We start from the raw sequence: 18,653 nt of genomic DNA on the forward strand, positions 1-18,653 counted from the left end.
TCAAAGAGGGTATTCAGCGCGGCAGGGGGCTTCGTCACCCCTAAGCGAACAAGATTGTCCGCCAACAGCTTGGAAAATCTCACGTTTCTGAAAATGAATCAAGCGTGGATCGGTGAGGATTTTAAAACCCCTGTGCCTGATGCCACTGATTAGATCTGACATTGCTGCTGCTGCCGCCTGCTACTGCCGCCTGCTACTACGGGATTCTGTCCTGTCCACTCTTTTTTTAATGTGCTGCTGCTACTACTACTACCACCACCCTTGCTGTCTGTGTTGGCTACCTCTACTACCACCAATACACCTCCACTGCCGCCCGTCTGCTACAAGCAGGCCTGAGGCCTGCCCCACCACAGGGCTTTGTCCTGTGACTGTCGTCCAGTCTCTTTTTTTAATGTGCTGCTGCTACTACTACTACCCCCCTTGCTGTCTGTGTTGGCCACCTCTACTACCACCAATACACCTCCACTGCCGTCTGCTACAAGCAGGCCTGCCCCACCACAGGGCTTTGTCCTGTGACTGTCGTCCAGTCTCTTTTTTTAATGTGCTGCTGCTACTACTACCACCCTTGCTGTCTGTGTTGGCTACCTCTACTACCACCAATACACCTCCACTGCCGTCTGCTACAAGCAGGCCTGCCCCACCACAGGGCTTTGTCCTGTGACTGTCCAGTGTCTTTTAATGGGCTGCTACTACTCACCCTTGCCAATAAAAAGGGTCAATTTTTGGAGGGCTTGTCAAAAGCCATTGCTTGTTGCTTTTACATCCATGTATGGAAGAACCCCGGCAGGCATCTGCCAAAAAAAAGGGTCAATTTTTGGAGGGCTTGTGAAAAGCCATTGCTTGTTGCTTTTACATCCATGTATGGAAGAACCCCGGCAGGCATCTGCCACCATAAAGGGTACATTTTTTGAGGGCTTGTCAAAAGCCATTACTTCTTCTTTTACCACCTTATATGTATGAACCCTGGCAGGCATCTGCCGCCAAAAATGGTTAATTTTTGTACCTTTTTTAACAATGCATTATGCATACAACATGCACAAGTGCAGTGGTTTCTGTTAGTTATTACCGTGTCCCATCCGTTTTCCTATAGCCATACATGTTGGCGTAACTTTGACACTAACTTTGCCTTAAAGACAGCTTAAAAGTACTTGGATACACTCATGGGTGACCTAAACTCTTATAAAGGCCTTCTAGGGCTTTTAAACAGTGTTATACATGATTTTTAGGGGCTTTCTTGTATTACAGGTTCGGTCAGAACTAGTTCGGTCCGAATTGAACTTTTTCACGAAATTCGGCGAACCTGCCGAACCGAACTTTTCATAAGTTCGCTCATCTCTAATTCTAGTGTATTAGTGCCTGTCCGTTTAAAATGGACAGGCATCTGCTAGGCCATGCCTCTGGCATGGCCTAGCAGGCATAACTAGGGGCAGACCTGGGGGCCTTTATTAGGCCCCACGGTTGCCATAGAAGACACCGACACCCGGCGATCTTATCGCCAGGTGCAGGTGGGATGAGAGGGAGCTCCCTCCCTCTCTCCGTAACTCAGAAGTGGCACTCGCTATTGAGCGCCGCATCTGAGGGGTAATTGAGAGCAGGGAGAATTAACGGCTCCCTGCTCTATTACTTTATTCCGATGCAACGCCATAAAAAGGCTATTGCATCGAAATAAAGCCTGTTAGTGGCTACCGTAAAAACACCTATGGGTGGTCACTAACGGGGTAACTGTTGCTTTAAGGTTATATTCACAATGGGTGAATACAATCAGTGGGGGTCTCACTGCTTGGACCCCCATCGATCAAAACATCTGCCATGTCACTATGACATGTCAAATGTTTTTTTAAATGTTTAGTTACCATTTAACTACTGACTTGCTAACATGCAGTGTATATTTTGTGTGGAAATCCTTTTTTTATTAGAAACGGCTTGCTGGAATTCATAGTCACCTATATGCCCTACTATGTGTCCTACAGATGTAGTACTGCTGCATTTTTCATTTCACTGTATCCTTTGTGCACGTGATAAATTGATTACTGATAGCTGCCATCCTATAAAAACCATTCAGAATTTATATCACAATGCATTGCTCCAAATGACAAATGAATACAGTTCAGTATACAGCAACAACTGTCAGACGTCATCAGTAAATAGACGCTTTGAATAATAGTAAGAAGTCAATAAAAGGGATCCACCCAGATCATTAGGGATAATAGCAATTAAAATGCTAGGAGAGGCCGCATTCCTATAAATGTTAGCTGTGCATGCGAGAGTCACAGAGGACAGTCATATACTCCGAAGTCTCAGGACAGAGGCAACATGACAGGTATGTGTTTCTGGGTTTTAATGAAAAAAAGTATCAATTTTGAAAGGCAGACGAATACAGTCATGTGAATTTAGCATCATTGCGGAGAGGGGTTTATTGTGGATGATTCTGTGTTACTGGAAAAAAACATATTGTCCTTGGTATTGACGGATGAGTTCTATGTGCACATGTCAAATATTGGAAAGACAGGGCAGTATATATCATATGGATATTAAGAATGAGGTGAAGTGGGATCTGGTGGTCTCACCAGTACCCATTGTGGTTTTATTCTGCCATCGCCTTTATGTTACTTTTAAGATGAGTTGTTATATTGGCAGCTATTGGTATTTAAAGGGGTCTTATTAGAGCATATGGAAGATGAAGATGGCAGGTCTCCTATTCAAGTACCCCTCTTTATGAGCCAAAGTCTCTCACAAAGAGCGGCTCTCACTCTGGCAGACCTGGCCTGTTAATTTTCCCAGCAGCGGCTGAAAAGTCTGGCCTGACAACATTAGCTGTTATCATTGGGGGTTAGATAAGATGGACCCAGCGTGATTTCTAGCTAAAAGGGGTAGTTTTCATGAGGCAACCCCCTTAAAGGCGTTTTCCAAAAAACAAATGTATCTGCTATCCACAGGATACATGAGTGGTCGCTGGGGGTCCAACCGATGGGACCCCCAGTGATATGGAGAATGGGGGACTGAATGTCCCCCGAAGTGCTCCATGAGAATGGAGTTCTCGCTCGTTCTCCTCATCACTGGGAGTTCCAGCAGTCGGACACCCATCGATTACACATGTATCCCTTATCCTGTGGATAAGGGATACATGTGTTTTGTGGATAAATCCCTTTTATCTGGTAAAAGTGTATCCATGATATCAATCAGTCTAGCCCATTTCATGAGAAAGTCAATTGACTGGATCCGTATATTTCTTTCACTACAAAATATCCCCTATTGTGAACACTATCCCATAGTTTCCAAACATTATTACATCTTTTTTTATGCTGTAGACTCCCAGTAAGAAATCCATACTGCGGATCTGATCTGTTTCATTTAACTAACTTAATAAACGTACTTAGCTTAAAAGCTTAAAATGGAGAATACCCTTTCGTTAGAATTGTACCCTAAAAATAATCTGATAACATGGTGTCCCACTACTAGGACCCCAGCAGTCATCTAGTATATGGGGAAACGTGGCAGAGAGTACTCATTTTCCCTGCAGCGCTGCCACATGGTAAATAAAGAATTACACAAATCTCATTAAAATTAATGGGTTGTCTGTGTAATGCATAATTGTTCCGAGTCCTCCAAAGGGACACTTTTTATAGCCATTCTCTGCTCTGGCTAAAAGATGGGAATCCTGAATAGGAAACCAAATGTTCTATTAACTCAGCTACTTAATATGGAATATAAAATGAGTTATCTAAACTGGACAACCCCTTTAATCATACTCTAATAAAAATGGCAATATAGAACTAGTACCGTCTTGCTAATTTGTTAAAGTATATCTATTGATTTAGACAGTTTGCTAATTTTTAAATATCTATATTAGAATTAGAAATAGTTTTTTCCCCACTAATATTAACCATTAGTCACAATGAAATGTAAATATCATTACACTCTTGTTCACTTTGTAAAACAAATATGGTGTATTTTATACTCTGTAATTAACTTTACAGTAGCACCAAATGAACAGTCACCATACAAATGTCATTTGCTTTATTAGTCAGTACTTCTTAGAACTTCACATATCCCAAATATCCTAAAAAGAAAAACATGCATTTAATAAATGGTGAATATTTCATTCTATATTTTATAATTGGATACAGAATCTGACCGAAACATAAATGTTTTGTACGTCTAGCTTACTAATTTCAATGGATTGTTTAATTCATATCACAATGAATTTTGATTGGACCTTAAATGCAAGAGAAAAAACAAACCATGTGGTTTAAGGAACACTCTGGGCCCTATTTATCAGAGCTTATGTAATGGCCGTGGTCGCAGACCGCAGACCCCTCTCATCCTGCCGACATCTTCTTCCCCAGAGATGCCAGCACATTCCCGTCCTTAACCGGTTCCCGACCGATGACTGTGTATATACGGCCGGCGGTCAGGGTCCTTAAAACCCGCGCCATAGACTATTTAGCTTGTTGCCCGAGCGATCATGAAGCTGAAGGTCGGATATCCAGCAGTCAGTGACTGCCAGGGACCCTGAGTAGAAGATAGAAGCAGCTTTCGCTTCTGTCTTCTCTGATCTTTTCTACACAGCGCTCAATGAGCGCTGTGTATATGAATAGACGCAGCGTCAGCGCCGCTGCCTCTATTGGTGCTGGTGATCATGTGACTAGTCACAGGATCGCCGGGTGCGTTAGTGTCAGACTGCTACTGGGTCTTACTAGACCCAGCACAGCCCTATTAGGGCTACAAGAGGGCTACATGAGGGCTGATTTACCATGTAACTGGGGCTGCTGTGCAGCCCCAGTTACAGTGGAAAAACATGGTGTATAAAAAACATGGTGTGAAACAAATAAAGTCCCCAAAGTTATTTTCTGACCTTTGAGGGACAGACCATAATAATAAAAAAATAAAAGTAAAATAAAGTGCAAAAATAATAATAATTAATACATATAAAATACCCACCCAAAAAAAAAGTTCCCCCCGCCAATTATTGTCGTAACGCTAGCCCTGAGCCAATTAACCTAAAATAGACATGTAATATATTACAATTTACGGTAGACAAGGACGATCACAAATAAAAGGTCTATTTTATGGTAAAACTATGTTATTACAAGAAAAAAATAGCTAAAATGTAAAAAAAGCTTATTTATTACTATTATTTTCAAACTTTAAGCCTAAAAATTCTAAAATAGCAAAAAGGGTGTATATAAAAATTATAAAAAAAAAGTAGCCTGCATCGTCTACGAAAAAAACAATAATCACGTAGCTAGCTCAACAAATGAAAAAGTTATAGCCGTTTAACTAACGCATTCTAAACATGGCTAAACGGTGTCTGGTCCTGAAAGTTTAAAATAACCCGATCCTGAACCGGATAAAGGGCCAGTGCGTGCACCTGTTAAGAATTAACTAATCACTCCCAGATCACCCTGGACTATAAAAGGGTCCCTGCCCTTTCACTCCTTGCCTGAGCGTTGTTTGTATTTTCTGTTAGTCTTGCAAATGGTCCCTTAGTCGTATCCTGTTACCTGTGTTCCCGTGCCCTGCTACCTGTGTCCCATGTCCCGTGTTGTATTTGTTACTGTGCCATCTCTAGTGTTGGAGTCGTGTTGTGCCGTCTACGATGCCTGCTGACTTAAACCACGTCTGGTGTCATCTGCCACGTTTTGCATCACCTGCCGCCAAGGTCCAATCTGTGCCTAAGCCGTTGCTACTGTCTGGACTATTACAGCATACGTACAGTGCTGGAGTTCTGAAAACATCAGCAGATAGGCCCGTTGTTAATGCAAGAAGAAAGCATTGATTCATAGGATTGTTTGAATATAATTAATATATTCTTTCCTGATCTCAAAAGATTAAAATGAGTGCAACGAGATACTGCTGTGTGAGGACATGCAAATCTTTTCATTGTTCTTTAGAACAGTAGTATTCAATAATTACACAATGGGACACATATACAACGCTCAGGCCATTGACTCCACTGGTCATACCAAGACCATGACGACATCACAAGTCATGCGGGCGGATATGCTAGACCTACGGTCACTACAGGACCAACTCCTCCATGCAGTGAACATAATTGCACATCGGCTGAATACGCAAGCTGCAGCCATGGCACCTGCTCCTATTGCTCCTGCTGTTCCTCCCATTACACCTCCTGACAGTACCGATTCCCGATTCTCTATGCCACTACCTCCTCGCTACGACGGAGATGCGAGGACCTGCAGCGGATTTCTGAACCAATGTCAGATCCATTTCAGTCTACATGTCAGAGCATTTCGTTCCGATGGTGCAAGGATCACATTCATAGTCTCTCTTCTTACTGGCAAGGCCCTGGCATGGGTGAACCCCATCTGGGATTGCCAGGAACCAGAGATTCGTGACTTACAGTGTTTACTACAGACTTTCCACACTATATTTGAGGAACCTGGACAAGTCCCTTCAGCAGCTGCATCACGGCTGACCCTTCGCCAAGTAGACACCTCTGTGGGAGAGTATGCCATTCAGTTCCGTACTCTGGCGGCAGAGCTGACCTGGAACAACGAAGCCTTGGTGGCTACCTTCTGGCAGGGTTTATCCTCCGATATCAAAGACGAGCTTGCCGCTCGAGATCTGCCTTCTACCCTAGATGACCTCATTCTTCTAGCCACTCGGATTAGGCTGAGGATCCAGGAACGGTCTCAAGAGGTACGCCGGGCCAGAAGACTTCCTAGGCTGGCTCCTCCATTCCAGCAACCCCTGCTGCCCTCATCAGCGGTTCCTCCTGAGGAGCCTATACAAGTAGACCATCTCAAGCTATCTGTCCAAGAGAAACAACGCAGACGCACTTCGGGATTCTGTCTGTATTGCGGCCTCGGAGACCATTTTGTGCTTCTGTGTCTCCAAAAGCCAAAAAGACTCCAGCGCCTAGGATTGGTTGAAGAGACAACTCTAGGTGGAAAAGGACTAAATAATAAATTGTCCATTCCCGTGACCATAGCGTCCGCTGAGAAGACGCACCTGGTCTCTGCCTACCTGGCCTCCGGTTCAGCGGCCAACTTCATCCAACAGGACATACTGGATCAGCTCCTGTTGCTGACGGTTCCCTTGGAGACACCCCTGGCTGTTGCCTCAGTGAATGGACTTCCTCTGCCTGACCCCATCATGTCTGAGACCAAGCTACTGAAGCTCCAAATGGGAGCCCTTCATACCGAGCAGATTAATTTCCTCATCTTGCCCAAAGCCGTCAATCCGGTGTTGCTGGGTCTGCCTTGGCTCCGGCTTCATGCCCCGGTTCTGGACTGGAATTCCGGAATTCTCAAATGGGGCTCCAAATTTCTCCATCGCTGCCTGTCGCAAATTCAGCCTGTCCTGCCTCCTATGTCTCAGTCATTGACATGATTACCAACTCATTTTTCACAGTTTGCGGACGTCTTTTGCAAGAAGGAGGCTGAGATGCTTCCCCCACACCAGGCGTACAACTGCCTGATTGAACTGGTCCCTAATGCTTCACCACCTCGTGGACGGGTTTAGCCCCTCTCCTTGCCAGAGACTCAGTCCATGTCGGTGCAGAGAGAGGTGGAAGGTAATGAGTGGTCTGAAAAGGAGATAGAGCAGTGTGTGTGAGGAAGGGGGTACATGGGAGCAGTGTGTGTGAGGAGGGGGGTACATGGGAGCAGTGTGTGTGAGGAGGAGGGTACATGGGGAGCAGTGTGTGTGATGAGGGGGGGTACATGGGAGCAGTGTGTGTGAGGAGGGGGTACATGGGGAGAAGTGTGGAGGCGGGGGCATGAGCGGTAGTCTGGGGGAAACTGGAGGTACATGGGACGCTGTGGGATACTTGTTTTCGTGATGTGTTGTAAGTAGTGTGTGTATGTAGTGCTTATGTGGTGAAGTGTATGTACAGTCTGTGTGTGAGATGTGTGAGTGGTAAATAGGGGGGTCTAATCTGAGGATCTAATATTTAGGTGTCTTTTTGCGGGTCTGAATTTATTTATGGGACAGAATTCATTTTTTAAGCAGGACATGTCACCAGATCCTAACATCCCATTTACATGTATTACCTTTACCCCGCTTCCTCCCTGTTTCCAGCGCGAGGCAGTTTAGAACAAATATGTTTGATTAGAAGACTTCTCCCTGCGCGGTGTCACTGGACAAGGCTTATCATAAGGTACTTCATGCTGATTGGACAGATGCTGAGAAGATGGCTCCACCCAGGGAGATTCGCTGTAGTTCACACCTTGTTGTCTTACTACAGAGAATTACCATATTGGGCGCCTGAAGTACGGAGCATCATTACTCAGGAACAGGGGGGAGCAGAACAAAAATAAATACAGCGTTGGAAACAGGGAGGGAGCGGGCTAAAGGTAATATATGTGAGTTGTATGTTAGGACCTGGTGACAGGTCCTCTAAGTCTAGTCTGGAATTAAATTAGTGGTCTAGTTTTGGGGTCTGATTTAATTTTGCAGAAGTGCTAGATCAAAGATGTCTCGGCAGCAAACTCTGCAGTAATTAGGAGACTATGTCACAGCGGCCTGGACCAGATGAAGAATAAAAGTAAAGAGAATGCCTCAGAAAAAAACGTCACCTTTTAGTCACTGAATGTAATAGGTATGAATTCTGTCTGTGAGTGCAGTTTAGGGTCTGTATTATTTCAAACGGTTCTACACAGATCACCACATGTGACATGTTCAGACTTGGCGGAAATTTGCCACTACCTGGCCACAAAGGAATTCCGTAGCAAATCCAATAAGTCTGAACAAGCCCTAATAAGAAATCAGGAAAACCACCCCAAATTAAAAGTTTTGGGAAAGGCTGTCCTGCATACCTCTGATGGGTTATCAATCTGTTTTTGATATAAAGTATATAGCACTTAACCTGAGCAACAATGCAATAGTGTGGAATACAGTCGTAATAAGACGTCAGGGGGGGCCAGGGGTCCATCTGTCTATAAATGAAAACCGCCGATAAATGAGATTGTACTATATGAGGAAAATATTTATAGATTGAGGGTGTTGGAAGAGAAACGTTTGCATATGTGGGGTTACGGAAAAACACTTCTCTCTCTGAGGCTGTGAGTGGGTCACAGGTCAGTGGGGTGGAGTTGGGTTTATATTTATACTTTATATTTGTACGTTTTTGAAAGAAATAATTCAAAAAAGTCAGGTGCAGGACTACAACAGGAGATGGCAGTGTCGGCGAATGGGTACTAACCCCTTCCCGACATTTGATGTATCCATACGCCAAAGTCGGGTAGGGGAAGTATGGAGCGGGCTCACGCAGTGAGCTCATTCCATACGATGCCGGTGTCGGCTGTATGTTACAGCCGACACTTCAGAGTAACTAGCGGCATCGCACTCGAGCGCGATCCCACTAGTTTAACTAGTTAAATGCCGCTGTCAATACCGACCGCAGCATTTAAATCGTCAGAAAGAGGGGGGCGACCCCCTCTAACAGCTCATCGCGCCCCCCGCAATGCAAACGCGGGGGGGGGGGCGATGGTTGCTATGGCTGCCTGGGGGCTTAATGAACGCCCCCAGGTCTGCCATCTTTGTACACCTATTAAGCCCTGCCTCTGGCAGGGCTTAATAGATGACTGTCAGAATCACGATGTACTGCAATACATTCGAATTGCAGTATATCGTGCAAGCGATCTAACGATCGCTGGTTGAAGTCCCCTAGGGGGACTAATAAAAAAAGTAAAAATGAGTTAAATAAAGTTTTTTTTTGTGTAAAAAAAAAATAGAAAAAATTAAAAGTTCAAAAAACCCCCCTTTTTCCATTTCCCCCCTAGAGCATATTAAAAAAAAAAAAATAAACATAATTGGTATCGCCGCGTCCGTAAAAGTCTGAATTATTACAATATATCATTATTTAACCCGCACGGTGAAGGCCGTATAAAAAAAAAATTGTAAACGCCAGAATATCTATTTTTTGGTCACCTAATCTCCCGCAAAAAATGAAATAAAAAGCGATCAAACCATCGCATTTACACAAAAATGGTATTATTAAAAACTACAGCTTATCCCTCAAAAAATAAGCCCTTATACAACTTAATCGACGGAAAAATATAAAAGTTATGGCTCTCGGAATTTGGCGACACAAAATAAATTTTCTTTTTTACACTTAGGTTTTTACTTGTAAAAGTCGTAAAATATAGAAAAAACGATACATATTTGGTATCGCCGTAATTGTATTGACCCGCAGATCAAAGTTAACATGTTGTTTTAATTGAACAGTGAATTCCGTAAAAATGGCGTGTGAAAAACCATGGAGGAATCGCTGTTTTTTTTATTTTCTACCCTACAAATTATTTTTTTCCCGTTTCCTAGTACATTATACGGCAAAATAAGTGGTGCTACAAAAAACTACAACTCGTCCCGCAAAAATCAAGCCCTCATAGTACTATATCGATGGAAAAAGAAAGACACTATGGCTTCTGGAATGTGGGGAGGAAAAAACGAAAATGAAAATCTCAAAAAGGGCTGCGGCGGGAAGGGGCTAAGGGCATGTTCACACGTGGCGGATTTCCTCCGCAACTGTCCGCATCAATGCCGCACAGAATCTGCGTTGCAGATTCTGCTGCGGATCTGCACAAAATGTGCAGTAAATTGATGCGGACTAGCTGCTGCGGACTGCGGTAAAAGTACTTCCCTTCTCCCTATCAGTGCAGGATAGAGAGAAGGGACAGCACTTTCCCTTGTGAAAGTCAAAGAAATTCATACTTACCGGCCGTTGTCTTGGTGACGCGTCCCTCCTTCGGCATCCAGTCCGACCTCCCTGGATGACGCGGCAGTCCATGTGACCGCTGCAGCCTGTTATTGGCCTGTGATTGGCTACAGCCGTCACTTAGACTGAAACGTCATCCTGGGAGGCCGGACTGGAGACAGAAGCAGGGAGTTCTCGGTAAGTATGAACTTCTATTTTTTTTGACAGGTTGCTGTATATTGGGATCGGTAGTCACTGTCCCGGGTGCAGAAACAGTTACTGCCGATCGCTTAACTCTTTCAGCACCCTGGACAGTGACTATTTACTGACGTCTCCTAGCAACGCTCCCGTCATTACGGGAGCCCCATTGACTTCCTCAGTCTGGCTGTAGACCTAGAAATACATAGGTCCAGCCAGAATGAAGAAATGTCAAGTTAAAAAAGCAAAACACATCCGCAGCACACATAACATGTGCATGACAGCTGCGGACTTCATTGCGGAAATTAGAATCTCCATTGAAGTCAATGGAGAAATTCCGCAATGAGTCCGCAAACAGTCCGCCACACCTCCGCAACAGACAGAGCATGCTGCGGACACCAAATTCCGCTCCGCAGCCTATGCTCCGCAGCGGAATTTTACGCATCGTCTAAACGAACACTGCTAAATTAAAGTGGAAGTCAATGGAGAAACGGCTCCGCTGCGGATTAACGCTGCGGAGTTTCCGCAGCGGAATTTAAGTGAAATTCCGCCACGTGTGAACCCAGCCTAAGAGAGAAAGTATAGTACCGTGTTGTCCTGTGGGTGTAATTAAAAGATGTCCTTAGTGTATTTTATGTTCTGTTAGGAGCACTGTATGGGGGTATTTTTCACACATGACATTATGATATTATTTGGACTATGTATGGGGTTATTATTTACACATGGCATGGTGATATTGTTTGGACTTTGTTTGGAGGTATTATTTGGATACTTTAGGTATTAGTTCAGCATCACTTGCTTTCAGACAGTATTATACAGATGCTGTATTACACTATTTTTAGGCATTGTATTGCTTTTATTTGCACATTGAAAGTTATTATTATGTTTATTATGTTGGTATTGTATGAGATCATTATTTCTATATAATATTGTAGTAAAAAGTGGAGCAAATTGTGTACATGAGGATGTATTCAGTCATAATACTTTTGACAACATCAGACTCTGTTCACATATGCATTTGAGGCTGTTAGGAGCCTCCGTAGCAGATCTGCCTGACATTACTGAAAACAATAGCACAGCATGCTGCGCTATTGTTTCCGGTAAAACCATGGACACCCCTACAGAAAGCCAATGGAAACCATTAAAGTCAACTGGTTCCGTCGGCTGCCGGTGGTGTCCATGGTGCAATGGAACCGTTGCTTCCAGTATTTCCTTGTTCTGCTTCTCTGATGGAGCAGAACAACTTAATCACCTGACGCAGGTGTGAACGCAGCCAGAGATGTAAATATGTCCCTGCCTGGTAAGCGTGATATTGTGCTGAAGGAAGAAGCAAAGTGTAGCAAGTAGGAGCCAGGTTGTTAATGGTGTTTTTATTGTGCAAAATGCTGGTATAAGATAAGAGATATGTGATTTAACCCCTTCCCGTCGTAAACAACTTTCAGATTTTCATTTTCGTTTTTTCCTCCCCACTTTCCAGAAGCCATAACGTCTTTATTTTCAGTCGATATAGTACTATGAGGGCTTGATTTTTGCAGGACGAGTTGTAGTTTTTTGTAGCACCATTTATTTTGCCATATAATGTACTAGGAAACGGGAAAAAAAATATTTGTGGGGTAGAAAATATAAAAAACAGTGATTTCTCCATGTTTTTTTGCACGCCGTTTTTACGGAATTCACTGTGCAATTAAAACAACATGTTAATTTTGTTATGTGGGTCAATACGATTATGGCGATACCAAATATATTTAGTTTTTTCTATATTTTACTACTTTTACATGTAAAAACCTAAGTGTAAAAAATAAAATTTATTTTGCGTCGCCAAATTCCGAGAGCAATACGTTTTTTATTTTTCCATCGATTAAGTGGTATGAGGGCTTATTTTTTGCGGGATAAGCTGTAGTTTTTAATAATACCATTTTGGTATACATGCAACGCTTTGATCACTTTTTATTTCATTTTTTGTGGCAGATTAGGTGACCAAAAAATAGACATTCTGGCGTTTACAATTATTTTTTTTTACCGCGTTCACTGTGTGGGTTAAATAATGATATATTGTAATAGTTCAGACTTTTACAGACGCGGCGATACCAATTATGTTTATTTATTTATTTTTTTACTATGCTCTAGGGGGAAAATGGGAAAAGGGGGCTTTTTTGAACTTTGAATTTGTAAGTTTTTTTTTTACACAAAAAAAAACTTTATTTAACTCATTTTTACTTTTTTTATTAGTCCCCCTAGGGGACTTCAACCAGCGGTCGTTGGATCACTTGCACGATATACTGCAATACTAATGTATTGCAGTATATCGTGATTCTGACAGGCACCTATTAAGCCCTGCCGGAGGCAAGGCTTAATAGGTGTACATAGGCGTACAATAGGCGTTCATTAAGCCCCCAGGCAGCCATAGCAACCATCGCCCCGCCGGCGATTGCGTTGCGGGGGGCGCGATGAGCTGTTAGAGGGGGTCGCCCCCCTCTTTCTGACGATTTAAATGCACAGTCGGTATTGACCACAGCATTTAACGAGTTAAACAAGCGGGATCGCGCTCGAGCGCGATGCCGCTAGTTACTCTGAAGTGTCGGCTGTAACATACAGCCGACACCGTCATCGTATGGAGCGAGCTCACTGCGTGAGCCCGCTCCATACTTCCCCTACCCGACTTTGGCGTATGGATACGTCAAATGTCGGGAAGGGGTTAAGCTACAGTATATATTGTGAACCATACAGCTTAACGACTTCCCTCTGCTTGCATTCTGGGCTTTAATGACCAAGCAATTTTTATAGTTTTTCCATCGCCACATTCAAAGAGCTATAACTTTTTTATTTTTGCGTCGACATAGCTGCATAAGGTCTTGTTTTTTGCGGGACAAGTTGTATTTTTTAATAGCACCATTTTGGAGTAGATGCGATTTTTTAAAGTCAGGATTCACAGAAAACAGCAATTTTTCCATTGTTTTTTATTTATTTTTTTACGGCGTTCACTGTGCGGGTTAAATAATGTAATAGCTTTATAGTTGGGGTCGTTACGGACGTGGCGATAACAAATATGTGTAACTTTTTTGCTTTCTTTTGGTTTTTTAATAGTAAAGCATTTTGTAAGGGGAAAAAGTGGGTTTTTCATTTTTTTTTATTAACATTATTAAACTTTTTTTTTACTTTTTTACTAGTCCCACTAGGGGACTTTAATATGCGATCCTCTGATCGCATTTTAATACACTGCAATACTTTTGTACTGCAGTGTATTACTGCCTGTCCGTGTAAATGGCTCTGGCATATCCTAGCAGGCATTCGTTACAGGTAGACCTGGGGGCCTTTATTAGGCCCCCGGCTGCCATCGGAGACACAGACACTCGGCGATTTTATCGCCGGGTGTCAGTGGGATGAGAGGGAGCTCCCTCCCTCTCTCCAAAACCACTCAGATAGGACGCACGCTATTGAATGCCGCATCTTAAGGGATTAAACAGGTGAGATCGATACTAATATCGATCTCACCTGTTCGAGAAGGGATGCCCCCAGCTACTTCTGGTAGCTGAGAGCAGGGAGATTTAACGGCTCCCTGCTCTGTTTATTTATTCCGATGCAGCGCCGAAAAAAGGCTTATGCATCAGTATAAAGCCCACTAATGACTGCCGTGAAAGGGCTTATCGGCGGTCATTAAGGGGTTAAAATGTGTAAGTAACGTTATTATTTTTGTCTGGAGTTGGTGAAGGTCCCTAAGTTAGTAGGGGTGCCCCCATGTAAATTAACTGCTACATATGCAAGACATCCTTAATCTGTCCCTGACTGCAGTCCCTTCATTCAGGAAATAGGTGGTTGTCTGACTTCATGGACTGCATTTTTGTTCTCTTCTGACACATATCTATGACAAAAAATAGGTAACACTTCCTTTCTTAGCCATCAAAAGTTGTGTATACTCTCCCAGTATGGTGACTGACAAACAGTCTTTATCATGCTTTGTTTTGGCTAAAGTGTAGCAAAACTGGATAAAGAGACACAACTTTTGACAGATGAGAAAGTGAGTGCTGCCTCAATTTTCCACACTTCATTGTGAGATTGAGAAGGGGATTGAGTTCCACAGAAGCATTTTACCACTTAGTATAAACCTCATGTACATGCTGCTTTATAAGTTCTATATCACATATATATGACACGTCAGAAACTAATTTCCCTTTAATCTTCCTGAAAGATGTTTGTAGAAAATGAGTTGTGTGACCCACTGGGGACAGGGTTTATTAAGAGCAAAGGGATCATACACTTAAGGGGAACCTGTCACCAGCATTTCACCTATTGAACTTTACTTATCCCTCACTGGCTGCTGCTATCAAAACGTCATTGCCGTTATCCCCTCTCCTAAACTCCTCCTCCGACTGTAAATATCGGTCTGCAAACATTTTGCGTCTTTTATCGTAATAATCCTGTGTCCCGTTGTGTGCACACACCAGAAGAGGACATCAATGCACAAGCACAGGATTTTGTGTGCTGGGGGAAGGCGAGGAGCTGTCAATCAAAAATATGGAGGCGGGTAAACTCGGAAAGACTTGAGGAATGAAGATTTGACTCTTTTCAAACGAAGATTTGACTCTTTTCAAACGAAGATTTGACTCTTTTCAAACGAAGATTTGACTCTTTTCTGCTCATTAGCATACGGTGTGGGAACACTAAAAAAACGGAAAACTAAAGCTACAGAGACGACTAAGAAGACAATTATAGGTTATATAGAAATTATTTTTCACCCATGGTTTAGTAGGTGAATATGAACAAAAGTATTGGGACACACCTCTTAATCATTGAATTTCGTTTTTTTTTCATTAAGGCCCATTACTACAGGTGTATAAAATCCATCACCTCGCCATGCAGTCGCCTTTACGAACATTTGTGAAATAATGGGTCGTTTTAAAGAGCTCACTGAATTCCAGCGTGGTACTGTAATAGCGTGCCACCATTGTAACACGTCAGTTCGTGACATTTCTTCTTTCCTAGATATTCCTCCATCAACTGTGAGTGGTATTATTGCAAAGTGGAAGCATTTAGGAATCACAGCAGCTCAGCCACGAAGTTGCAGACCACGTAAAGTTACAGAGCGGGGTCGCCGAGCGCTTAGGCGGATAGTGCATAAAAGTCGCCAATGCTCTGCTGATTCAATAACTGCAGAGTTTGGACACTTTTACACGGGCCAATGATTGGGCAAAAAAGCATTCATATAAAAGCTCATCTATCAGCTGATTGTAATTAAATATTATTGCTGTTGTCAGCATTTCTCCCTGTCTAAAGTTTGGTGGAGGAGGGATAATGCTATGGGGTTGTTTTTCAGAGGTTGGTCTAGGCCCCATAGTTCCAGTGAAGGAAAATCAGAATGCTTCCGCATACCAAGACATTTTTGACAATTGTTTTCTTCCAACTTTGTGGGAACAGTATGGGGAAGGTCCTTTTCTGTTCCAGCATGACTTTGCCCCAGTGCACAAAGCAAGGTCCATAAAGGCATGGTTAGGTGAGTTTGGTGTAGAAGAATTTGACTGGCCCGCACAGAGCCCTGAATTCAACTCAATGGAACACGTTTGGAATAAACTAGAACGGAGATTGCGAGTCAGACCCTCTCGTCTAACATCAATGCCCAACCTCACAAATGTTCTTCTGGATGAATGAGCAAAAATTTCCACAGACACACTACAAAATTTTGTAGAAAGCCTTCACAGAAGAGTGGAAGCCGTTTTAGCTGCAAATGAGACAACAACTCCATATTAATGTCTATAGATTTAGAATGGAATGTCATAAAAACTCCTGTAGGTGTAATGTGTAGGTGTCCTAACACTTTTGTCCATATAGTGTAGTTGTTGGCCAAACAAGCTATTCCTCCCAATTTCACCATAAATATGCATGCATGGCTCGGGGAATAAGACTCTTCTGGCAGTGACTTATTTTCCACTGAAGTAGCATCCAACATGTCCAATTCTTTATCCCCTCTGCACGGGTTCGGCTGACATTTGTCTAATGTATATGGCCACCTTAAGTGCATCTTGTGGACAGTTCTACTGAGTATATTGGTGCTATATAACTAGTAGTTATGCGACTACTATGGTAAATATAATTTGACAATATAGAATTCAGACTGCCCCAATATCTTCCATTCTAATATTCCTTTATATGGAAATCCCACATCTGATATCCCCCTACTTATTATTTCTTGCATAAAAATTTATAATATTTCCCACATATCAAAAGAATATTGTAGAAAAAATTATTCACATGAAGAAAATCATATCTGAAAGTCAATTTAATGAATGTATTCGGAGTTTATTTATGAACTCACAATTCACCTATATTTGTAGCCCTATGTTTGGTACCTGAATCTTTCATTTAGCTTTTACTAGCTCGTGATTAATGATGATGATAAAATACGGCAAATAAAATAAGAATAGTAAAATTGGGTTTCATAGATATGTACCGAGAAAATGAGACTCCCTTGATTAAAAAAAGGAAGTGTTAAGTATTGCTTAGGCGGCTGCCTGACCTAGATAGATAGAATAAATGGAAAATACATATCTTTATTTTCCATTATGTAACCTATAAACATCTAAACCCTTCTAGAGCCTTTACATTTGGTAAAATTAGCCAGAATCCAACCCCTAACAGACTCTAAAGACATCCATGAAGCATCTCTATAAAAAATGCTACATCAAGATTCATTTCTAAACATGCTCACCAAAATTTGGTAGGAGTCTAGTGAGGATTCTCTTAGTCTCACCTATTAACTGAAACGTTTGGTTTCTGCCAGTCCTACTGGACTTATAGAAGACTTCATCAAAGAGGAGATACTTTCCATGTCTAATTATCATTGATACCTGTTGGCTTTTACTTGGTGTCTGAAGACTCACAATATTATAATCATTATATTAAAGTATTAATGATATATAGCAAGTTCTACTGCCATATGATCAACAGAGTATATACCAATCTATGGTAACCAAATAAAAAGAGTTTAAAAGGGTTAGTTTTGGACATTCTAAAATCCACTGTTTTTGAAGAAACAGCATTGATGTAATGGAATTAAGCAGAGACATTTTTATTTCGGCATGCCATGACTTAATGTCATAATATCACTATGAAGAACTGAATAATGCTGCCGTTACCGAATAATACCCCCTCAACATGACCTCATAGTGATTAAATAGTGTTTTTTACAGTTTGTTTCTTAAAATATTTTACCTTACTGTAAAAACCTATTGAAGGTAATTACGTGTACATATCAGCCATTTTTTTTTTTCAAAACCATCTGCTCCCAATTTGCCTTTAGATTCAATGAGAACTTTTGTGGTAATGTCCCCTTTCAACTACCTAAAGATAGGCTATTGTAAGCAGATGAAGCTGAATTATATGGTGAACATACAGTATAAGAAGACATAAGCTTTACCAATCCCTCAAGTGATCACATGATCTCACTCGGACTGTCCTATACTCAAATATATTAATACAATATTATTGGTACTGACCCATGAAACATCCAACTGTGACAACTTTTTAACATACCTGTCATTTACGTACAATGTTGAGTGAGAGATTTGGTGGGTTTGACTAAAATTCCTAACATATTCATAGAAACAGACTTAACCCTGAGACATAAGAGATTGTTAAGGCTAATTGTATAATAGATTTGTTTTCTTGAATATTGGGTAATAATCACGATGTGTTTCACAATGCTTCAAATCATTAGACTGGGTTTACACTGTGCGTTTTTGTTCCGTTTTTACAATGCGTATTTTTGTTTTGGTAGATAAACTTCCTTGTCTCTCGATGG

At 42.0% G+C, this 18,653-nt stretch overlaps 1 protein-coding gene across 1 annotated transcript in view; it reads left to right on the plus strand.

Annotated features, from left to right (window-relative positions):
• Positions 1–7,515: 7,515 nt before the first annotated feature.
• Positions 7,516–18,653, plus strand: part of LOC142665524 (protein-glutamine gamma-glutamyltransferase E-like) — a 42,167-nt gene continuing 31,029 nt past the window's right edge. Inside the window, exons 1-2 of the mRNA XM_075845233.1 lie at positions 7,516–7,540; positions 8,259–8,321. Coding sequence (XP_075701348.1) covers positions 7,516–7,540; positions 8,259–8,321 — 88 coding nt within the window. The remainder of the gene's footprint in view (positions 7,541–8,258; positions 8,322–18,653) is intronic.

This window comes from Rhinoderma darwinii, chromosome 13 (assembly GCF_050947455.1).
Source record: "Rhinoderma darwinii isolate aRhiDar2 chromosome 13, aRhiDar2.hap1, whole genome shotgun sequence".
NCBI classification, from domain to species: domain Eukaryota; kingdom Metazoa; phylum Chordata; class Amphibia; order Anura; family Rhinodermatidae; genus Rhinoderma; species Rhinoderma darwinii.